General features: G+C 39.2%; 1 protein-coding gene across 2 annotated transcripts; it reads left to right on the top strand.

Moving 5' to 3' along the window:
- The first annotated feature begins 105 nt into the window (after positions 1 to 105).
- On the top strand, positions 106 to 25050 carry LOC113052362 (GRB10-interacting GYF protein 1-like). 2 transcript variants are annotated; one of them, XM_026216823.1, is made up of 26 exons: positions 106 to 530; positions 7261 to 7795; positions 7953 to 8016; positions 9507 to 9636; positions 11720 to 11815; positions 12037 to 12151; positions 12239 to 12350; positions 12581 to 12774; positions 12922 to 13148; positions 13232 to 13352; positions 13622 to 13813; positions 13905 to 14050; positions 15416 to 15575; positions 15692 to 15906; positions 16867 to 16964; positions 17060 to 17160; positions 17243 to 17313; positions 17410 to 17535; positions 17832 to 18017; positions 18099 to 18271; positions 18912 to 19072; positions 19267 to 19430; positions 19514 to 19561; positions 19684 to 19819; positions 20078 to 23454; positions 23646 to 25050. In XM_026216823.1, the coding sequence occupies exons 3-25, from the start codon at positions 7982 to 7984 to the stop codon at positions 20143 to 20145; spliced, it is 3075 nt and encodes a 1024-aa protein (XP_026072608.1). In that variant the 5' UTR covers positions 106 to 530; positions 7261 to 7795; positions 7953 to 7981; the 3' UTR covers positions 20146 to 23454; positions 23646 to 25050. The 2 variants fall into 2 exon arrangements, with proteins under 2 accessions (XP_026072608.1, XP_026072609.1); XM_026216824.1 differs by having other exon boundaries at positions 108 to 530; positions 15692 to 15858.
- Positions 25051 to 25166: the final 116 nt, after the last annotated feature.

The raw sequence follows: 25166 nt of genomic DNA on the forward strand, positions 1-25166 counted from the left end.
CATACTATTACAATTACTTTAAGGTTATCATCCATGGTATGAACGCAAGGGCGTAGTAAATTTTAGGCAATTTTTGTAAAATTGTATTTTGTGCTATTATCGACACATGCAGAGTTCGTTGATAACATTATTGTAACAAAGTAATAGTCTAGTTAACAATTACTTGTTTAAATGGGATATACAATGTATTTGTTGTCCTTTAGGCACTTATAGGCTATAGGCTATACAAATCTTTCGACAGGGGTCAGTATCTTCACGCTCCTCTAAAAGCAACGCGACACTTTGGTCACGTGGTCTGACCGAGTAGGACAGCCATCTTCCCTAAAACACAAACAACAAGAGCGTACTAGACATCAACACGCACCGACCATTGGAGAGGGAGAGAGAGAGCAAACCAACAGTAAACACGGAGCACGATTCTCGAGGAGGAGCACGGAACACAAACAACTGCACATGAATCCAAAGTGAAGATCGTCGAGTTTGACGGGGTGACTGGACAGTAAAATCGCATCGACAGCTCCAGAAATACGGTCAGCAGCTGTGTACCTCTCTCTCCTTGAATGTCTGAGGCGTTAATGGCAGATGGGTGTTGCGTTAAGTTTCATGCTAACTTGAAAGGGGAAGGGCAGTGGAACAGCAAATGCATATTAGTGCATATGAAACGTTAAGTGGCCAGCGTTTGGGTGTGCGGGAATAAATGGCGCTGTTTTAAGCTGTGAGGTTTTTTGTGTTTGGTAAGGCAGCTGTGGCCGTTGGTTGAAGGCCACGGGAAGCAGCGGAGTGGAGTTTGGAGGGGCGCCGCGTGGGCAGGGAGGGGGGTGTGCAGGCAGGGCACACACATGCACACGCACACCCCCTCCTTGCGAATGCGACGCCCCTCAAACCTCCTCCAATCAGTTGTGAAACGACACCAGAAGTGGTCATTTTCATTTTACGCGAGAAGTATTAAACACCGACATCTCGCATGTCTTACAAAATAACGTTAGCCCTTTTTTCTGGGCGTATGTTTGCGTTGAGCGCGAGGAAACTATATTTCTGGCCTAATGGCGAGTAGTTAGTTAGTAGTTACGTCCCATCCGTGAACGACTCGTTGTTTTGAGTCGGATCTTTTCAGTGATTCGATTGAACTCACTAACCGGAACGAATCCGTCTGAAAGGTTGTCGAGTCATCAGCTCGCTGACTCTTTGGATCGAGATCAGTCAGATTCGCAATGAGTCGAGAGTCATGAGCATTTGGAGTGAATCGAGGACTTCACTTGTGAGACGAAAAGTAAGTTATTCCACAGGATTAGTTCACTCCAAAATGACCATTTCCTGATAATTTACTCTCCCCCACGCCATTCAAGATATTCGTGCATTTTTTTCTTCAGTCTAAAAGAAATTTGGCATTCCAGGATTTTTCTCCATTTAATGGACTTCAATGGGGAATCAATGGGTTGAAGGTCCAAACTGCAGATTCAGTGCAGCTTCAAAGGGCCCTGCGCTATCCTAGCCAAGGAATAAGGGTCTTATCTAGCGAAACCATCAGTCTTTTTCTAAATTAAAAATATATATACTTTTTAACCACAAATGCTCATCTTGCACTAGCTCTGTGATGCACGTCCATGACTTCACACATTACGCAATCACATTGGATAGGTCAGGCTTTTTCCTAGATGAAGACCTTTCTAAGGTTTCAAAAAATGTAAATGCATTCAGGATATGCAAACGAACTGACCATTTCAAGACAAAGACATAAATTTGTGCCAGTCAACTATGCTGAGCGAGATATATATATATATATATATATATATATATAGGTATTGTCAATTTTTACGATATTCAATATATATCTCAATATGTTTGCGTTTGTATTTAAATAATACAAAAAACTAGACTAAGTGATCACTTATTGGTTTTTAAATGAACACATTTGTTCTGTCAACTTTTTGCAATTCCCAATTTACACTGTGCATTTGGGGGTACCAACATAAAAAATAAATTGGGATATGTATTTATTATTATTTTTTTTTTTACAAGTTTTTAGCTAAGAACACAAGTTTGTCTGTCTACTGTCTCTGGTTTAAGAGAAGTTCTGTGGCATAAAACAAAGTTCCTACTGGCACTAAAAACCCTCTCAGATGGGGAGCTATGTGCTGTAGCACATATCTGTCTATATTATGAAAACTGGTAAAACAAATGAAAAATATGATAACAGTGAAATTCCTAATAGTAATTAAAACATTGCCATAGCCCAAGTTTCTCTATTCACAACAGCAATTGAGTTAGTGCTTTTATACATTGCTTTTATACAATGACCACAATCGCAAACAAAACAGTCGAGATCTCATGATGGAACGCAGACCGGCTGAATTATGCTTTCATTTAGATCACTAAACTCCAGCTTGTTTGTTTTTCAGATCATAAGCAATACACCAGTAAGAAAATGTATCCATGTAACAGCGAAGCTCTGATTTGGGGATTTGAACTCTTGAAATCTGGCAACCGCCCTCATGAGAGCTCACATAGTAGAGGAGTGTAGAGCAGTTTGCAATAGGATGTTCTGTTTTTGGACGTTCGGCGCATTACAGGTCCTTCTAAAAAAATTAGCATATTGTGATAACAGTTCATTATTTTCCATAATGTAATGATAAAAATTTAACTTTCATATATTTTAGATTCATTGCACACCAACTGAAATATTTCAGGTCTTTTATTGTTTTAATACTGATGATTTTGGCATACAGCTCATGAAAACCCAAAATTCCTATCTCAAAAAAATTAGCATATCATGAAAAGGTTCTCTAACGAGCTATTAACCTAATCATCTGAATCAACTAATTAACTCTAAACACCTGCAAAAGATTCCTGAGGCTTTTAAAAACTCCCAGCCTGGTTCATTACTCAAAACCGCAATCATGGGTAAGACTGCTGACCAGAAGACCATCATTGACACCCTCAAGCGAGAGGGTAAGACACAGAAAGAAATTTCTGAACGAATAGGCCGTTCCCAGAGTGCTGTATCAAGGCACCTCAGTGGGAAGTCTGTGGGAAGGAAAAAGTGTGGCAAAAAACGCTGCACAACAAGAAGAGGTGACCGGACCCTGAGGAAGATTGTGGAGAAGGACCGATTCCAGACCTTGGGGGACCTGTGGAAGCAGTGGACTGAGTCTGGAGTAGGGCTGCAACTAACGATTATTTTGATAATCGATTAATCTGTCGATTATTTTTACGATTAATCGATTAATCGGTTTATGTACTTATATTTTAGTTTTTTCCATTTTTTCCCCCAAGTAAATTATTAATAAAGGGTCTTTATCATTCAGCATAGATTTTTAAGAGATTTTAACCAATTGTAAACAATCCTTCGAAAAAAAGTGCCAATAGCATGAAACCTGAATGGAATTCACAATTTAAAGTAAAATCCAACAGAAAAAAAATTGGTCCAGAAAAAAAAAAATTGGGACACACAAAAAACCTGCTGTGTGAAAAAGAGCAGTGAATACTTAGAACAGAAGTGCATTTTAAATATACTCAAACATTTACCTCTCTCATTCAGTCATAATTAGGCTGCAAGTCTGAATTATGAACTGGTAAACGACAAACTGATCACATAACATGTTTGTAAAGCTTTAAATGTTAACTGTTAAAAGCAATGTTATCAGCTTTTACGACTAAACATTTGCTAACAACCTTGTACTGGAGAATCTGCACAAATAAAATTCTTAGGGGCCGTTCACACATCGCACCTAAAAACGCGTGGAAAACGCTAGTCGCGCCGCTTTCTCCTTCTTTCCAAAGCGCTCGGGCAGAAGCGCCCCTGAGGCGTCTGCCTTTGCTAAGCAACCATGACGTGCTCTCTCCATGACGTGCCCTCTCCATGAAGACCCGGAAATTTCAGCAAAGGATAAATGGATGCGGTGTGGACGCGCCTGGAAAAACGGGCGCATCGCACCGCGTGCGTGTCGCGACCGCGTCGCTTCCATTTTGAGAGTGCATACTGCGCGCCTACATAGGAGATAACGAACTTGAGCACGCAAAAGACACGATATGTGAACGTGCAGAGTTTACAGGTTACTCTTCATTTTGAAGGCTCAAAGTAAAGTACTCCCACTTGCCGCTGAATGCTGCAGAGACGCTGTTCGGGAAGCACGTGACATAAAACGAGGCCAGCTATTGGCTATTCGCTACTTCACCTGCTGTACTGGCTGAGTAAAACCTCCTGTGGCTCATTACTGCCACACTTTGGTCACCGCAGATTTGAAATATGCACGAAATGAGCCGCTTATGGCAAATAAAATTTATTTAGCGACGAATCGATTACTAAATTAGTTGACAACTATTTTAATAATCGATTTTAATCGATTAAATCGATTCGTTGTTTCAGCTCTAGTCTGGAGTAGAAACATCCAGAGCCACCGTGCACAGGCGTGTGCAGGAAATGGGCTACAGAGAAGCAGCACTGGACTGTTGCTCAGTGGTCCAAAGTTCTTTTTTCGGATGAAAGTAAATTTTGCATGTCATTCGGAAATCAAGGTGCCAGAGTCTGGAGGAAGACTGGGGAGAAGGAAATGCCAAAATGCCTGAAGTCCAGTGTCAAGTACCCACAGTCAGTGATGGTCTGGGGTGCCATGTCAGCTGCTGGTGTTGGTCCACTGTGTTTTATCAAGGGCAGGGTCAATGCAGCTAGCTATCAGGAGATTTTGGAGCACTTCATGCTTCCATCTGCTGAAAAGCTTTATGGAGATGAAGATTTTGTTTTTCATCTCGACCTGGCACCTACTCACAGTGCCAAAACCACTGGTAAATGGTTTACTGACCATGGTATTACTGTACTCAATTGGCCTGCCAACTCTCCTGACCTGAACCCCATAGAGAATCTGTGGGATATTGTGAAGAGAAAGTTGAGAGACGCAAGACCCAACACTCTGGATGAGCTTAAGGCCACTATCGAAGCATCCTGGGCCTCCATAACACCTCAGCAGTGCCACAGGCTGATTGCCTCCATGCCACGCCGCATTGAAGCAGTCATTTGTGTAAAAGGATTCCCGACCAAGTATTGAGTGCAGAACTGAACATAATTATTTGAAGGTTGACTATTTTTGTATTAAAAACACTTTTCTTTTATTGGTCGGATGAAATATGCTAATTTTTTTAGATAGGAATTTTAGGTTTTTCATGAGCTGTATGCCAAAATCATCAGTATTAAAACAATAAAAGACCTGAAATATTTCAGTTGGTGTGCAATGAATCTAAAATATATGAAAGTTTAATTTTTTTCATTACATTATGGAAAATAATGAACTGTTATCACAATATGCACATTTTTTGAGAAGGACCTGTATTTTGGGAAAGTATGCTTGAATTTGAAATATTCAATATTCACAATATTGTAAAATTTTACATTGTCGTCAAAATTATTCATATTCAACATTTCTCCCAGCCGTACAGTCAACATATAACAACTTTTGAACGGCCCTCCTTTTCCACACTTGTAAACACTGGATTGTGTACTTCTGCCACACGTGGCCTTTCCTCGGGCTGCACGATTAATTTAAATTAAATCGCAAAGGCAAAAGCTGCGATTGGAATGCATATTTGTTAGTGATGCTTGGTTATGTGATCAGTAGTCACACATTCATGACCGCTTTCATTGGCCAAGGCCCACCCATGAGGCCGTTTGACCGACATGTCAAACAAACAATCACAGATCGATTTGGTTCGCATCACGCTTTGGGGTGTGGAAATGTCACCACAATAACAGACACGAAAACTTTAAATATGCCCCTCAGAAGAAATCATGAAAACTCTATAGCGGTTGCTGTATAAACAGAAGATTTAACTGCTTTCATTGATTCAACTTGACTAATAAACACACAACTGTGACAATATATGGTTTATCTGTGTTCAATCCTATTTAAAAGTTTTATTATAATAATAAAGTATATAATAGTGCAATGCTAATCAGCATAACTTTAATCACTGCTTAGAATACTGTGAAATATGTTGCTTGCCTTATTCTGTGTAAGAAGCCACATAATCTCACAGAAGGATTTATCTCAAACACTCGACTAATGATTGTTACAAATAAAACATACTGGAAATATATTTATGAGCATTTCAAATCAAGAAGTGTCAGTTAATGCAGTATTCATGTATGTGCAAATTGTATTTCATTTGTTATAGACTTTATGACTGCAACAAACTGAACGGCGTTGAAATGACCGTAAAAACACCCTTATTAGTTGATCTTACAAGTTAATATCCTTAAAAATAAAATAAATATGCTTTTGTGCTTTATGTAGTTTTATAAGTGCATTCAGTGCATGAAAAAATGTCAGGGATCGTCTTGTCCTTTCAGACTTGAGCAATTCGCTGTTATTTGGCAGCTTGTTCACATGGACGTTGCAAATGCTTTAGTTCCATGATGAATTATGACTTTTCTCATGCATACTGGTGTATTTCTAATTGCAGTTGAAGTTACAGGTGTCTTTCTTGACATGAAATATATTCTCATATTGTACTTTATGTCAAAGAGCCTAACTCCCCCAATCAATTCTGTTTATTCTCAAGGGTTTGTTCTGTTGCTTAGATATTTCTGTTGCTATGACATCTATGGGTGCTGTTAAACCCCTGGGATGTTTATTTTCCATCTCCAAGTTGTCCTGATTGCAATAACTATTTTAGTTGTGCAGTGTCAATAATTTAGAAAGATTTTTGCCTAAGTCTACCTGCAAAGGAAGTTACGCACACTTCCCCTTTCCAAAAGTGTTTTGGTAAACTTTGCCACAAATGAACATATGTTACTATATGTTTCCTAAGGCATGGTTTGTTTGTGGCCCCACGTTTCTTACAGAAAATATCTCTCAGAATATTATAATATGGAGAGATATTATCTTCATGTACCCTTGGTCTTTAAGTTGATATGATACTATCACAGGAGCATGTAGGGCAGTGGGCACTGTAGGGTTACTATAGTTAACTAAAGCTAGAACTAAAAACTATCAAAACATTTTGTTCATTGAAACAAAGCTAAAAAAAAAAAAAATCAATAAAAAAACTAAATGGCAGTATTTAAACAAAAAGGTAGGCACATAACAAAATTACAAAAAATATAACTACAATGAAAATTGAAAATATAAAAATAAAAGCTAATTCAGAATATTAATTACATCTCTAATGGGGTATATAATACTGAAGTAACACTAGTGCACTGTCCTCTTTTCTCTGTTTTAATGGCTTCAGTTATAGCCTGTGTTCATTTCTTCTCTTCTCCTGCAGATAAAGGAGGGAGAGGGATTGTCGGCGTGAGGACGAGGACACCAGCTGGGACCTGGTCCACACAGCATTGCCAGTACAACAAAAAAAGTTTTAAAATCACACACGCATAGAGATAGAAAGAAGCTTATTGGGTTCATATCTGCTTCTGGCAGCTGTATTATCAACAAGTTAGATTCTTTTTTTTTTTTTTTTGTCTGTTCGTCTATTTTGTTTGTTTCTTGTAGTCGATCGACTTTAGACATCAGTATCAAAGCTCTGCAGTTTTTGCAGTCCAACAGGTATTACTCATTTTAGGCGGGCTTGATTATTATTATTATTTTTATTTTCATTGGCTGTGAACAAGAGAGCTCTTACCGGGTCTGAACTTTTGTGTTTTTGCTCTCCTGCACACATACCCTGAATAAGGCAGCTATAACCCTAGTCTCTCTTGAGTTGGCTTCTTTGAAACACACACACACACACACACACAACCTTTCAGCTCTTTCACTCAGACCTGGTCCAGCCTAGTCTTGCCTGCGCCACTCCCCTGGACAGGGTAAGAATAACATATTGCTTGTATTGATATGTCTGTCAATCGTGTGTGCATTGCACTGCAGTGTAATAAAAAAATCTGTGTGTACTTATGAACAGAAGTATGCTTGCGGCATATTTCAGTGTGTTGCATACTCAGGCTCAGGTACTTTTGTTTGTAGACTTTCACCTCTGAGAAGGAAGGAAGAATATGACTGCTGAAACACTTAACTTTGGCCCAGAATGGTAAAATCCCTTCTTTTCTATTTCTGTGTCTCCTTCACTTGTTGCCAGATCTTCCTTCCTTTTCTTTCTTCCAATTTTCTTGTACATTTGTTTTTCATTGCTTCTTTTTCTATTCCATTTTTTTTTATCACTGTTGGAGAAATGAAATGCAATCAGTAATGTTATTACCTCACTATATTTTCTGGTAATAAGCTACTTTAGGCAAAGTGACAAAAGGCTATTTTGTTACTTTTTGCCATGGATTACATGTACAGGTCATAATCAAGGACTCTCATAGAATGTCTTGCCCCTCACACACTAGCGTTCAGAAGTTTGGTGGTCTTTTTTTTTATGGAAGCAATGCTTTTATTCAACAAGGATGCATTAAATTGATCAAAAGTTAATTCAAATGTTTAAATGTTTTTTAAATAAATGCTGTTATTTTTTTTCCAAATATATATTTAAAAAATTACCATTTCCTCAAAAAACTAAAAAAAAAAAAAAATCTTAACGAACCCCTTACCATGCTACGAGCTGCTCAATTTAAAGTATTTTCCTAAGCACTGCTCTTTACTTTCCCCATGTATTTGCTAGGCTTTCTCTCTCTAGTCATTCCCTTCTTTCCAACCCCCTTCTCTCTCTGTATCTCCTCTTGGCACATACGAAATGATTATGCAGCAATTAAACCATTAGGCGTGGTCCTGTGCTGAACTGAGGCTCTTCTGTGCATAGTTGGTCCCCGGCCAACAGAAGTGAATTCCTGGGTTTGACATGTACAATGCAGGGGTGGTATGCTTCCTCAAAGCTTTCTTCATCAAATTATCTCCGTGGGGTAGTATTTATGTAAAGTTTACAAAGCCACCCACAGCTCTGAAACCCCTTCCCACCAACAAGGTGCCTCAGCCTGGGCATTTTTACATGTTTCCACTGCTGAAAAGTGCTTTCAGTCTGGAAAAACAACATTGCATTGGCCCCTAAAAGCTGCTGGACTTGAATCAGGAACTGCTGACATCAAATGCTGGGGGCGAGATAATGTCAGCACCAAGTAGATTCGTCAGAACAACAAAAACTCAGGCGATTCTGACACAAAACAAAACCAGATTGCTTCCATTTCAATCAGCAGAGCTATTTACAGTGTAAGCACAGTTCTTATATATGGTATCTGACACAGCAACTCCAGCCCCTTGATTTGCTGTTACCTTTTTTGCATCCTTGCTGAATAAAAGTATTAATTTCTTAAAATAAAAATCTGTCACAATTTTTTTTTTAAAGGTAGTGTAGTTGTAAATTAAGTGATATGGATTTTTTGGGCATAACTTCTAGCTTTTTTTTTTTTTAGTTCTTAAGGGTGTTTCCTCTGCCCAAGCATCAGTATAAGCTTCAGCATCATTTTCTTGGAAAAGGGAAGTCCTAAATAAAGCAGGATGTAGAGATGGTAGACAGGATTTGAGTATTTCTCAATGAAGCTTCCACGTTGTTGCTGCTCAATGATTTTTTTTTCTCTCTCTCAGGCTCCGTGCACTTTCCAGTGGAGGCAATGTGTCTTCCCCTCCTGCCTCTCCTGCTATGCCAAAGTACAAGTTGGCCGAATACCGTTATGGGCGAGAGGAGATGCTAGCACTTTATGTCAAGGACAACAAGGTGGGAAAATGCCTTAAAACAATCCTGGGTTGTGTTGGCCTATTATAAATCTAGGTGATATCCCAGCATTCAGTTTGCAATGATTGTACCTGTATCTTTACCTCTTGACATAAGAGGGATTGTTTATTAAACGTATTTTATTTTAAATGTATTTAGCCAGGTGATCTGCCAATAAAGGCATCAGTTGTTCACGCCTACTTGGGCGATTTCTATTAGCTAACAGCTGTTAGATAATAATTAAATTATTTCTATAAATCAAGTTTTTATAAGGAGAATGTTGTCTTCATCTGAATTGCTGGTGGTACATTGTTCTACATTTCTGGTCGGTTGCCCTGGTCTTTATATATTGGTATCTACATCGGCCGCTGGGAAAACTTATATTGGTCAGTCAGTTTTATAAAAAGTATTTGTAATAACCCTTATGTTGCTCCAAACAAGTTTTTGTTCTGTGGAACGCCATTCTGATTTATCATTTGTCTATGCATTTTTCCATACAATGGAAGTGGTAACGATACATACATATATAGAATTAAAGTATAGACTTTAGGTCAGTTTTTGATACAAAACTTGCAAATGCAACTCCCAAAAATGTAAGCCACATGACGGCAGTGTTGTGGACAAATGCGGAAGTAGCTTCGCAACAAACGTCAACTAGAAAGAGATGCCGATCTTGCTTGTGTTTTACTTGACAGGTGAGTTGTTTTGATTCGTATCTTTACAGAAAACATATGCTATTATATAATGATCAACAAGATTAGTATTATGGTGCATACACGCCAAACGTGGGGCATTGCGTCTCTAGATCCGCGCGAGGATGCTTCTGATCCATAGTCTGATCGCGTCTTTGCATTGACTTTTGAATGTAATCTACTCGCGCAAATCATTGAACTCGCGTTAAATCCATGAATTATCTTTCCGTCTGATTGATGGCCGTCAGCGGTTGGGTAGAAAACAACAAATCCCATCATTCCACGCTCCTTTTTAGTGTCATCAAACCACGCGAGTGTTATTGTTTTGATAGTGCGCCCTCTAGTGGCAGGTCCTACAACCTGTACATTTAAATGGTAGAGGGCAGACTGGAAATACTGCTAAATAACTTGTTTTTGTTGTTGTTAATTCCAAAGAACGAGCAAGAGTATTTTGAGTGACATTTGGTCATTGATCAGTTGATCTCTTTACTTTTGTAAACGTAATTTGCTTTATATGATAAAGTTATTAGATACTCGGACAGTTGATCTTTCTGTGTGTTTGTAAATGTCACTCTTTAAGTGTTTCATGGACACAGTGATTGTGGAGGGATCTTTTGCAGGTCCCTTTAATGGATGTCTTTTGTGGCATTCACATGGCCTGAGATTTAACACGCAATATGTGTCTAGTACATGTTTCCACTGGTCGACTTTAAAATGCAAAACATTTCTTACCAGTACTGACACAAATCATAAAGGTTTCCACGGGCAACGGCAGCTCCAGAACTCTGTTGCAACAAAAATAGACTGCAGAAACTGTGCCTTAAGATAATAATTTACCATGTTTTTTTTATTGCAGAAGAAATATTCAGTATGCACTTATCAAGCATGGATATTTGTTGTAATTACACTTTTAGTGTTTGAAAAGCGTTTTCAAGAAATCCAGGCACTCCAGAGTCTCTGCGTTGGACTGGTATTGTGAAAAAATACTAATCTAAAACGGCTTTTAAAAGTGAACCTTGAAATGTTTAGATTTTTCTCTTATTTTGGAAAGTTGATTTGACTATGTCTAAAGGTTGGCTAGTTAGTGTCTGTTATAGGAAGCTATGTCAGCATTGCGCAAACTTAACCCTTGAATAGTCACAGTTCCTTATAGGGCAGAAACACTTATGATGCTGTGCCCTTATAAGGGCACAAAATGCCTTTTGGACATACAAAAAATGTGCTGTACAAAATATTTCAGAAGAATGTTGATGGGTTAAACCTGACTCAGGTCAGCACAGTCCAGATTTTTTGTACATTTCAAATGTTTTTCTTTCCAGACGTAATTTTTCAGATTTTTTTGAATCCAACAATTGCCAGAGAAGAGTGAGTCATAGTCTTGTGTGTGTTTTCAGGTCCCTGAAGAAATGCAGGATAAAGAGTTTGCTGCTATTCTGCAGGATGAGCCTCAACAGCCACTGGCACTGTTGGCTCTCACCGAAGAGGAGCAGGTGAGAGGCACACACTTAGCGTCTGGCATTTTGAGCTTGTTGCTGATTAGACATGCATCACACACACACTATCCTGTGAAAGAGGTGGGGCGAGCACATTTTTTAGAAACCGTAAACACTCCCTTATATGAAAAATGCCTTCGGCACTACAATGATTTTATCTCCACAGATTTTGTGGTTTTTGGTGTGGTCATGTTTTCATGTGTGTTCTCTCTTTGCAGAGGAACTTCTCCATGTCTGTCAACAGTGTGGCTGTGCTGAGGCTTATGGGTAAGGGGGGTGGGGCCGTCCCGGCCGGGGTGAACCGAGGAAGAGGCAGCGTGAGAGGCGGTCGAGGCAAGTTGATCTAGTTATGTGTACATGCATTTAAATTATTCATGTATTGGCGGAGATGCTGAAGTTTATGTCATGCTGTGTGTTTAGGTCGAGGAAGAGGAGGAGAGATCGGATTCTACCAAAGAAGCAGTGAGGAAGTAGAGGGCGGTTTTGGTCGGAGCGTTCGAGAGGTGCATCGCAGTCAGAGCTGGGATGACAGGTAGTCTCAATTATTGAATATTATTTAGTCTAAATTGCATGTTTACGTTACCTCTTGTTGTTTATTTTAAGTAATTTTTAAAAGTAATTCTATGAAATTATATTATTATCGCAGTTTGTTGCATTAGCTCGTCGCAACGAGTATAAAAATCCTTTCATCAGCATACAATCTAGATTCAGATTGCTGTTATAAAGCATCTTGATAAGCCTCTACCTCTTTTCATTCTGCAGAGGTGAAAGACGTTTTGAGAAACCTCTGCGGAGAGAAGCTGTGCGCCTGGGTTTCGAGGAGGGGGTTCCAGGTGGCAGAAAGGAGTTCATGCGCTCTGATAGTGACAACTGGCGCATACTGAGAGAGGAACAGGAGGAGGAGGACGCAGGAGAGACTGGTGTCAGCTGGAGACTCACCGGTTCACGAAGAGATGGTAACTGTACACGTTTACATTTGCCATTTAAAAGGAACAGTTTGACCAAACATTAAAAAAAATAATAATAATGTAATAATATTTCACAATTTTACTGAGCTTAAACTTTTGAATGGTAGTGTATAAACTTGTGCCACTTCTTCCTAGATGGTGGTCCTCGCTCAGCTGGTTGGCGGGAGCATTCTGGTCCAGGTGAAGTTCGCCGCAGGAAGTTTGACTTCGACTTCCGGGATGGAGGGATTGAGGGAGGCAGAAGGAGAGCAGGAAGCGAAGGAGCAGAGGATGAGAGAGATGGTCTGCCAGAGTGGTGCACAGATGAGGAAGATGGAGAAATGGGAACCTTTGATTCTTCTGGAGCGTTTATGTCTATTAAGGTGAGACCATACGATCAAGTCTCTAATGACTTCTTATCTATGGGTTTCTGTTCTTCACTTTTTCCCCTCTTCTGTTATCTTAGAAGGGCCCGAAAGACCCCATTCCAGAAGAGGAGTTTGAGTTCCAGGGGTTGGAGGATGAGGAGGAGGACAGTGTTTATCAAGAGAAGAAAAATGAGTCTGGAGCTGAAATAAGCGAGAAAGGTGGGAACGCTGTACAGTTGAATAAATGTGATTCTTAAATCACAGTTCTTGCAAAAAAGTATACGATTGCTTAATGTGAGGAACAGACTGAATAATTTTTTTGTACACAGATACACTTTAAACACTGCTGTGAAATTGGATTGTGGAGTTTTTAAAAAATTGTGCATTTAATTGAAATATGATTTTAAATAGATGTATTTTTAAAGATATCTGTGTTCCATTGATTTCATCACTCACTCTCTCTCTCTCTCTCTCTTCTCTTTCTACAGATGTGACTGATTCTGCTCCAGTGTCTGAAACTGAAGTGAAACCAGGTTCTCCTTCCCCTCCTCCTCCTCCTCTCCCTCCTGTCCCTCCAACTCTTCCACCTCCTGTCACTGAGGCTGTGCCCTCTGCTGCCCCCTCTGGCCTGGAGAAATTTCAGCCTGCCCCCTCCATTCCCAACAAACTACCAAGTGAAGGTAAAAGGGTGTTTTTTCCCCTCTTTTTTTCTTCTTCTTGTAGCTGTATAGATGCATGATGCTTCACTTGTGTACTGTCTTTTTTTTGTAGTGTTATTAGAGGCCATGTTAGATTTGAGCCCCAGTGCCTCCTCCAGTCTGCCTTCATCGCCTCCCTCTTTGTCCTCTGCTGCTACTGACCTCCCACCACCAGGGGGTGATATTGAGGACGATGAGGGCATGAAGCACCTGCAACAGGTACCACAGAAAACAAGTTCTGAGAGTAACCATAGCTGTGTCCAAATTCAGGGTCTGCATCCTCCTTAGGATCCTTCCTACCCGGTTGAAGGAGGATGGGTCCTCCGACGACCGCAAAAACCGGAAGTCGGTGTTTGTGAATTTAGACAGCCTACCCTTCTTTCAGTTCCCTCCCTTACCCGTTGCTCATATCCTGTCGCCTAGCAATCGTGACACCGCTAAGCAAGACGCGGGTGAAGAGCTCATCGTTCTCTCCCTGGAGCTTTATAAACACTTCTGTCTGCTCTTTCGTCCTTAGAAGCGTTAAAAACAGCTTCAATCACTAACAAATAAGCTGTGTGTAAGGGGATATTCACACAGGCAGTAAGGAAGAAGCTAGTTTACGAAAGTAAACTTTTTTTTTTTTTTACATATAAGTTACACGTACAAATGTAAAAAAAAAAAATTCTTAACGCTAAAACAAAATGCTCAACTAGAAAACCACTGAAATATATATTTTTGAAAAGCCAGTTTTTAAAAAACATCGAAAATAATACTCCTCCCCCACTCCACTACCGCTCGCTTCGTCCTGCCGAAAAGAATTATGGGATAGGTAGGACGCGAAAGGATCCATCACACCCATCCTTCCAATTCGGGGAAAAGGAGGACGCATTTGTGAGTCGCATTTGAAGGATCCTACGAGTTTGGACAGCCTTCGTCGCGGCGCTGTGACGTAACATCCTTCAAATGAGTCCTCCGAAGGATGTAGACCCTGAATTTGGACACAGCCACCATCTCACTGATTATCGCATATATATATTAATATTAACATTGACTGAATTGATTATATTATTAAATGCTCGGTCTTCACCGACCTGTTGAGGTCATTGTTAAACATTTCACAGTTGTGAGGGTTAGCCAATCACAACAAGGTAATTTAGAGGTGTCTTAAATATACAAGAGTAAAAACCATTTGCTTAATTCTTAGAGAAGAGGGTAGGGAACTGATCCTGTAAAATTCAACTATTTATATTTTTATTATAATTTATTTCTAATCAATTATCTTCTGTGCTAGAAACCTGGATTAACATTTATAAATAGACAAATTTTATATTTTCTATTATAATTCATAATGTTTTTGTTTCAGAAACAAAATTCTAACTTAAACTAAATTATGACTAAATTATTATTTATGCTTTTTATTAGAATTATTTATAATGCATGTTTTTATGCTAGAAAGGTAGATTCACATTATAAATGCCCCAGTTATAGTTAATAAAATGCTATAAAAAGTGTAGAATTCCTCTTTAAATAAATTGCATTGTTTGTAGCGCACTTTCATTCTTTTAGCGGAAGCAAGTTTTTGAAGGTGATTTATGTGTGTAGGAGGCAGAGAAGATGGTGGCAGCGCTCCAGGACACATCTCTAGAGGAAGAGTGTTTCACCCAGACTCTTCAGGAGGGCAGAAACACAGCCTCTGCTCTTCCTCTTTCCCATGACTCTGCCATGAAATGGTTTTACAAAGACCCGCAAGGAGAGATTCAGGGTACGCTTGCATTCTCTCATAGGAGGTCAACTCATGCATATGGAGCAGTGTTTTGAGTATAGTCCATTAATACGGTCTCTTTTTCTTGTCTTTTGTCTGTTCTGTCTCTATCTCAGGACCTTTCAGTACAGTGGAGATGTGTGAATGGTTTCAGGCGGGGTATTTCGACATGAACCTGCTTGTTAAACGTGGTTGTGATGAGGGATTTCAGCCACTGGGGGATGTCATTAAGATGTGGGGGCGTGTGCCTTTCGCCCCTGGACCCTCCCCTCCGCCCCTCTTGGTGAGGAATCAAGCCCACCCTCGCCCTCACCCACCCCAGGGGGCAACCGTGAGTCTCAGGGTGGAAGAGTCAATGTCTGGGTGTTATTTTCAATTGGGTCATTTGCATTCTGGGGAGTTTTTCCGTCTGCTAATTTTTATTTTAATTCCGTAAGCTTGTTTGTAAATGTGTTTATCTCTACGTATGTTTGTCTAAATGAGCATATTTGTTCACTCTGAATTTGTGCAGGGTGGCTTAAAATATTCAAGTATTCAAGTATCACTTTCCAAAATATAAAACTATAAATATATTTTGTAATTAGCAAAACAAAACAAAATTTTTGTGTTTGTGTAGGTCCTACATTTTTATTATACTTCTGCTCAAATAATAGCTATGGTTTAATGTTTGAAAGCAAAGAAATTAGAACAGCCATTTTTCCTTTTATCTGTTAAAATAAAATTACAACCCAATTCCAGAAAAGTTGGGAAGTTTGCCAGTGAAAACATAAAAAAAAAATGTTTACTTCAGTTAATAAGGTTAAAGAGAATGAAAAAATACCATTCTTGATTTTGTGGCATTTTGCAAAATATGGCATTCATCATACTGATTTTCAAAGTAAGTACCATTTAAGCTAAAAAAAAAAAAAAAAACTCTTAAACCACACTAGATTTTTTTTTTGATGTGTTAAAACCGGTACTTAATCACTAAATATGAATAATATAATAAATATTATCTTTCATTTGTTTAGTTATATTGGTGTTTTTACAACTGAAATGTAATTTCCTGAAGCATGCGAATACTCTTTCCAAATGTGCTCATGCATCTCTCTCTCTCTCTCTCTCTCTCTCTCTCTCTCTCTCTCTCTCTCTCTCTCTCTCTCTCTCTCTCTCTCTCTCTCTCTCTCTCTCTCTCTCTCTCTCTCTCTCTCTCTCTCTCTCTCTCTCTCTCTCTCTCTCTCATTACATTACAACATGTATTTGATCTTTCTGTCATGGGTTAATGTGTAACTGCCCTCTCTGTGTCTTTCAGGGTAATATGGATCAGGAGCGGCTGAAGAAACAGCAGGAATTAGCTGCTGCCAAGGCTCTTTACCAGCAGCAACAGCAGCTGTTCCAGCTCATCAACAGGTGAGTTCGTGTTTGTGTGTCTTTTTACAGTGTCACGGAGTACGTCTTGTGTATTTAATACTGTTACAAACTTTTTTTTTTTTCTCTCCATGTAGGTGTGGAGAGCAGGGTATGATGCCTTCGTTAAACAGGTCGATGTCAGTGCCAGATACAGGGTCCATGTGGGACATGCATACCTCAGCCTCACAGCCAGCAGGTACACCCAGAGGAACACATTCAAAGAACAACTTGCCATCACACTCACATCTGAAAATAAATGAAGTTTCTTCCTTGAGCAGGCGGTGAGGCCAGTCTATGGGACTTAATGAATTCTTCAACTCAGGGTCCAATTCTAGAACAGCTTCAGAAGGTGAGAGTTGCCTCTGATGGCCTCTCCTGGTGATCTGAGGAAATGCTCTGGACTTAGACTCCTGTTCTCATTGCACTGCATTCTATTGTCTTTCAGCTACATGAGAGGAGAGAAGCTGAACTCAGGGCCAAGCGTGAGGATGAGGAGAGAAAACGGAGGGATGAGAAAAGGCGAGAAGAGCAGAAAAGGAGAGAGGAGGAGGAGATTTACAGGCGCAAACAGGTATAAGAGCCTTGAATCATGAATTTGAGACCATAATAATAATCTTCTGAAAATTCACCTTTGCCAGCATAGGAATAAATCTCTTTCTCTCTCACACACACACACACACACACACATACACACTCAAATAAATGCAGTTTAAGAGACATCTTTCAAATTTTAAAAAGAAAATCTTACCAACTCCAAACTTTTGAATGATGGTGTAACATTTTTTTTTTTATATAGTTATGTATTTGTATATTTTTCTCTCTTGCACTCAATCTCATTTGTCAAAAACTTTTTTTTTTTTTTTTCAGCAACAGGATTTGCTGGTGAAGTTGCTCCAGCAGACTCAGCGTCAGGGTTCCTCAGGCTCCGGGTCGAGCTGGAGCGGAGGACCCAACCCTGGGCTGGGAAAGCAGACCAAGCCCCACAACCTCCTGGAAATCCAGCAGGAGGCTGAAAGAATGCACAAACAACAGCACAGAGTCCAGCAGCAGAGGGTAAGATACACACATATAAACCGCACTGCTGTGCACTCCTGAAAACCAAATAAAATGCATTATGAATGTCTTGCTCTGCAGTGGGGTGATGCCTCTTCGTTGTGGGGAACGGCTGGATCTTTGGATGGAAAGGTGGGTGGAGGTGGCAGCCCTTCTGGAGGAGGGATGGGAATCTGGGACGAGGCCCTCAAGAACCAGAGCGCACTTCGCAGCAACATAGGGCTGAAGAACAGCCGGAGCAGTCCCTCATTGAGGTAAACACAAACCACATGCTAACAGCGTTTCAGTGGCATATACCAAAATCTAGAGCAAATGAGACATAAACACAAAAGTGCTGTAATATACAATTTCTTTTCACAGTATTTACTGAAAGCCAAGAAGATTCTATAATAGGGATATAAATTGTATATCTGTAGATACAAATATTTGATTGTCTATAATAGATCTTTAAATTGTATGAATTAAGCAGATGCTTTTTGAATCCAAAGCGACATACCTTGAGTTCAAGGTACACATTTAGTATTTACACATCTCTACTGGTTCAGAAAATGGTTAACCAGCAAATCGATCTGAATCAGTGTTTTTAAAAATGTCTATACCATCATCAAAAATGACAAAAAAGGTCATTTAAAATACAATCTTTTGTTTGCATTAATGCATGAAAACTTTAACATTGATAGAAAAGATTTCAATTTCAAATCAGTGCTGTTCTTTACCTTTCTGTTCATCAAAGAATGCCAAAAAAAAAAATGGTTTCCACAACATTATTAAGCAGCACAACGGATTTTTAACATTGATAATAAGAAATATTTATTCAACTCCAAATAATTTTTATTTGCCAAAAAGTAAACCGGGATTTGAACCCATGACCTTGGTGTTGCTGTGTTTCTACAGTGAGCAGTACATGATGAGAGGCCGTAAACGCACTGAGGAAGAGGAGCGGCTGTTGAAACTCCTGCAGGGGGTGAAGTCTCAGGACGGCTTCACCACCTGGTGTGAACAGATGCTGCATGCGCTCAACACCTCCGCCAGTAACTGCTCCTCTTCCCAGGATGGTAAGACAGCTCTCTTTTAGCATTTGCACACTCATTTGGGTCACATTGTATTAAAAATTTATCTGAAATACTAATTCTCTTCTGACAACATCTGCTGAAGCTGACGATTATGGTGGGAAGTCATTAAGACTGTTTGTACAAACAAACACAAAGAGATTCGAAGCAGAAATGTGAGCGTGTGTTTGTGTTCACAGTGCCTACTATTGTGGCGTACCTGAAGGAGGTGGAGTCCCCGTATGAAGTGTTGAACTTTATCTGCTCCTACCTGGGTGACACTGTCGAAGCCAAAGAGTTCGCCAGACAGTTCCTGGAGCGCCGTGCCAAACAGAAAGCTAACCACCAGAGACAGCAGCAGCAGGTGTGTGTAAGAGACAGGAAGATGACAAGTCTTTCTGTCTGCGTTTGCCTACTCCTAATGCAAATCTTGGTCCTCTTTTATAGCTCTCCAAAGAGATGGCTGGACTTAGCATGAACAACTTCTCTCTGCAGGTACGAGTGCAACTCTATATGAACAGATTTGTGTTTGCATTATGGACAGAACCAAGTCTCATTAGTCATCTGATTTTTAAGTCTTATATTTGCTTCTCGTTCTCACACTCTTTGTCTGTTAGGATACTGTTCGAGGAATGAACCCCAGTGCCCTGTTCCAGGCAATGCATTCTGGGAAGGGGGGTGGGGCCTATGAACAGGCAGCAAAGCTGAAGAAGAAACAGCCCACGATGCTGCACTCTGACCCAAGCATCTTAGGTAACCCTTTTTCCTTGTGTACATATAGCTGTTTCCAGAACAAGTAACTCCTCTATTAGCTGGTAGAGCTGTGCAATTAATCCAAATAATCATGATTACAATATTGGATTAATCAGTTATCATTTTTACCAACTCCAAGCTTTCGAATGGTAGTAGACTTTTAATCCACTGTATGTTTGATTTGTTTGGTATTTTGGCATGCATCCTCTCGAGAACCTCTGAAAACTGAATTTGTCTGTCTCTCTCTGTATTTTTTAGGGTACTCATTCCATGGTGGTCCTGATCGGTATGGTCTAAACGAGATGGAGATGGTGGAGGATTACTGAATACACAGCAATAGCTACACGAGGCCTTTAAACCCGCGGGTCCACCTAATCAGACTCCGCAAGTCGAATGTGCACTGCTTTGAGGGAGAGGGCTTTGGGGATAAGCCAGGAGTAAGGTATCAGTTTAGGGGTGGGTGGGTTTTGCGCTGGGAATAGAAGAATGTAATTCAACAGGGAAGGGAACAGGTGTGACTTTATTTTTGTGTGTGTGTGTTTTCAGGGGAAGGGGGGTGAAAAAAGTTCTGGCACTTACAGCATTAAGCACCTTACACTCAGACTAATGCACTTTATTAAGATAGGTTTTTTTTTTCCTTTTTTCTATTTTGAGAAGATTTACTTGTATATTTATGTGGTATGCTTCAGAAATATTACCACATATATATATATATATCTATATACTGTGTGTTGAATCAGAACTGGAGTTTGTGCTGGGAGGAAATGGTGGCGATTGGGGGACCATTGTGTGTTTTAGTTCAGATATTATCAGAAAACAAATCCTCTCTTTAAAGACGAACACTGTTGTTTTTTTATATGCATATAAATATATATAAAGTTTCTATAAAAAAAAAAAAACGTAAAGCTATTATAAAAAAAACTTTGATTATAAAACTTGAAGATTTGCACTCAAATAAAATGCAAGTTAAAAAGATAAAAAAAAGTTCGATATAATAGATGAATATTTTTGTGATCGTGTGCCTGTGTGTGTGTGTATGTCTATGCACGCATGTTTTTCAAGAATGAGAGTGTGTGCGTATGTGTGTGTGTGTTATAAACATACCAGTCTGCACAATGTATTTTTTTTTTTATCGCTTGGACGTATGATCAAAAGAGGCCATTTTTTTTTTTTTTTTTTATTATTCTATGAACTGAATGTGTGAATGCTTGTGTACAGGAGGAACTGTGTGTATTACTCCTCTTGTAAATGTGCAGTATGTAAGTGAACGAACGAATGAACAAATGAAAGACAGAGAGAGGGGGCAATGGCACAACACATCCTCTTTCACCAGCCCTTCAATTTCCCAACAAAGAATGACCTCTAGATTCAAACTCAAAAGCTTTAGCCCATTTTGCGCCAACCAGCACTCTTAGTTTTCATGGTAGGAAGGGCAAGAGACGTCTTTTCCTGCCTCCACTCCATCTTGCCTCTGTGAGGTTTAAAAACATGTCATGTCATTGTTCTGTTTGTTTTTGTTGAAGAGCTCAGTCTTGTATACCTTTAGGAAATGGTTACTTGTGGTACGTATGTTGCGAGTGTGTTTATTTTCTGTCCCCACGTGTGCCTAAGAACTAAAGTGAGAATGATTTAGATTTCATTGCTGCCATTGAGACATGATTTTTTTTTAGCAAAGGGGAGTGGTTTCTGTTGGAAGGCTCCGCCCCCCACATGCCTCCCATGCTTATTAATCAAGAGCCTATTTCTGTACAGTTCTATTGTAGCTTGGGGATGTGCGGATGAAAGAATTGTTTGATATTTGGAGGTTGTGACCTAACATTGCCTTTCTGTCCACTTTCTTATTGAGTGACTGAGGTTTTGACTATTTCTGGTTTAAAAAAAAAAAAAAATGATCGCAGCAAACTGTGCAAGTGCACTTAGCAGTGCACAAAATGTTTATATTTTGTTACTTGTTCATTGTTGTCAACGACAATGATGGTGATTCATTTTTTTCTTTTAATGTTATATATGACTATATGAATCTGAATATAAACAAAGTATTGGACTACAAAGGAAGAGCACTTGGGGCTGCTACTTTTTTTGTTCGTCTTGGATTTTTTTTTTTTGCCACCATGTGAAGTGCATTTGTGTACTTTTTTTTTTTTTTTTTTTTCTTAAAAAGATGTTGAATGTATTCCAAAATGTAACGGTGTAGATGGAGTTGCTCAACACAGGATATTAAAGTGTAATCAGCAGGACATCATCAGGAGCTAAATCGAAAATCGCTCCCGAAAGGCTACCACAAAAACACACTGCCTCTACAATCCTGTTCATAAAGACTTGGACTATGAAAAGGAGAACTTCAAAGAAATTCTATTCCATACTGGAGTTTTGGTTGTTTACAAACCACACGGACATTTGTGGGTGCTTTTTTCCCCCTTTATTTTTGTGATGATTGAATATGTGATTCTGCAGTTTCAGAATATTTTTTTGGGGGGGGGGGACTTCAATGGCATGATGTCAGACCCTTTCTTTGCATGTGGATATGAACGCAGCCTATATAACTTGCTGACCGAAACAAACTTGGATCGCTGGAACACAAGTAATGGATTTCCATCAAAGATTTCTTCTTGTACCTTTATCTCACGGACAGGGTGTGTTGTTAAGAATCATAAAGGCGACCATATTTTGTTTACCAAACTTCTGTTTACTTTTGTCTAATCTTCTTTTGTAATGGATTCACATTGATGAACACAGAAGAAATGCTTTATGTACCTGGAAAGAAGGCAAAAATCAAGACCGCACAGATGACCTCTTGGTACTTAAAGATGCATATTGAATGCTTTATAATTTTTCCCTTTTATCCAATCTATTTTTTTTTTGTTTTGGCTTGGATTATTTTGGATGAACACATCTATGATGGATGTTGATGAGAAGAGCAACTAGAGAACGTATGTATGACCTCAGATCTGCCAGATAATTGTTTTGGACGGGGTGTCATGGCCATCATCTTCATAAGTTAACAAAGGGACTAGCACTGCCCTGATACCCTCGCAATGCACTTTTCTAATTTGCTCAAAACTGTGAGGAACTTTCACTTGGGCTTGGGGAACGCAGACAGAGCGCAAGTTGCCCGTTTCTGTCAGCAGATGGACGCTTGGAGAGTTTTAGACACCCTTGCATGAGACTCGTTCTCCTTCCGGTGGTTGTTTCTCAGTCTGCTTGAGAACGTCTCCACGCAAGCTTTACCGTGTATAGATAAGGGAAGTTTCAGACACATTGGGACTTGAGGAAAAATCATTGGAGTTTTCTCATGGAGGATTTTCACTGAACAATGTTGATATTTAAGACTATACGAACAGTTTCCAAACTTGGTTGAAATATGGAGATTGAGAACCGATTCACTCAACAGTGTTCTCCGTTATGTAAAAAGGATTAAATCGCTCGGTCCAGGGTGCTAGCCAATGGATTTTTTTTTTTTTTTTTTTTTTTTTTGTGGACTGGAATTATTTCATTGACTGAGAAATGCTTAAAAAAAAACGTTTTTTTTCTTTGAGTGTGTATTGGAGATAAAGCTCTACCGCCACCTGCTGACTGCATGGCTGAAATTCACCTATGGCTTGAAGTAGTTACTGCGCTACAAGACCGTCTGTTTGGTAATGAACAGTATTTATTTATTCACATTTGTTTGGTTTTATATGTTAATTCATTAATTGCTTCATTTATTGATTTTCCTCCTATCCTAAAGCAATAACTGTTGAGCAACTTCAGGTTAAGGTTTGTTCAACTAACAAAAAATGACTCGGCAACCCAATTAATTCCTCCTCCTTTTCTCTGATTTGATTAGATCTTTGCTGTTCCAGATCTTCAGATGAAGACCGAGACTCTCCAGTGCATTGTGTCCTGTTCTCATCTTTCAGAGATGGATCCCAAGGTCAGGAATTTCAAACAGCACATGAAATGACGACTGCATGACAAGAACTAAAAGCCCAGGAGGAAGTGGAGGGTTGCAGCTTCATTGCACCGTATTCGGACTACTCAGAGGAACATGTTTCTTTGCTAGGAGGAGGGAGTGAACTGTGAATGCTGGAACAGAGAACTATGAGATCTCAAACATGCACAGAATAGTTCTGCTCGAGTGCAGCCAGGGTTAAACACTGTGCACACATTATTAATAACTGAAATACACCTGCACACACACAAACATACACATCCAAATATGTATTGTTGATTACACGAACACTGACATGGCTCAACTACACTTCATCTCTGGCTGCCATGTAAATAATCTATATATCCCTAACCCTTTTCCCTTTCTCTGCTGGGTTTCAGGTTTGATTTTTTTTTTTCTTCTCTTTTAATGACATGCCTTAACAGTTCAGATTTGCCTATTAAGGCAGACTTAAGATGCGTAAAGCAAAAAAAAAAAAGTGTTAATAGTCAGCGAGACTAGCTCTGTGATTGTAGTGTGGGATTTTATTTAATAAACCCTTGAAACATTATGAACCTGCAAAAATGATTTGTGACATTACAAATTATCCCCACAAAAGACATGCAATTACTTCTTGGTTTTAAATGGGCAAGTATTTTTGATGATACAACCTAATGTACAAACAGTGCTTTGCAGTTTCAATATTAGAGGCAAAAACTGTTTCCAGGTCAGAAATATTAAATGTTTTCATTTTTGATCTCAAAAAAAGATGTCTGTGCAGAAGTACTTTTACTAACACATGCTTGAGTGTCAGCTTCAGCTGTTACTGAGCTTAACATCAGAAAGGATGGGATTTGTTGGTGTAAGTGATGCACGACATTATCATAGTAAGTATTGCCCTTTAAAGATAATTAATTGTGTAAGGTTTGAAGGTCAGATTTAACTAGAGATGCCTAATGTCTTTACTGGTATGCAAAAATCCATGGTTTAAAATGTTTGTGATGATAAAAATACATGCTTCTTATATTTATTAATTTAGTGTGTGAAGCAGCAATACTGTATTGACTGTCACAGAGGTGTGTGTTCATGGTAAAGTGATCAGCTGAATATCAGAGGCATTGGCTGATTCTAAATCATTAAATCTTATGCTAGTCATCAATGCTATCACACATCTGAGGTGGATGTCTTTTGAAATTTCCAGAGATGCAACAATTAAAAAAAGGTAATAAGAAACCATTGACAATAATGTTTGAATATTATGTAAATAGTTTTTTGGGGTTTATGGTTTGTTTGAAGAAAACAATAAATACTTAAGAAAGAAGCACTTGTTTTTGTTTTGTTTTTACTATTAGGCATTTGACATTACAAATTATAATGAAGTTTCATTCACAAACTGAATGTGACTTATGTGTGGAGAAGAAAACTGACTGCTGTGGT

The sequence above is a fragment of the Carassius auratus genome, chromosome 32 (assembly GCF_003368295.1).
Source record: "Carassius auratus strain Wakin chromosome 32, ASM336829v1, whole genome shotgun sequence".
Classification (NCBI taxonomy): Eukaryota; Metazoa; Chordata; class Actinopteri; order Cypriniformes; family Cyprinidae; genus Carassius; species Carassius auratus.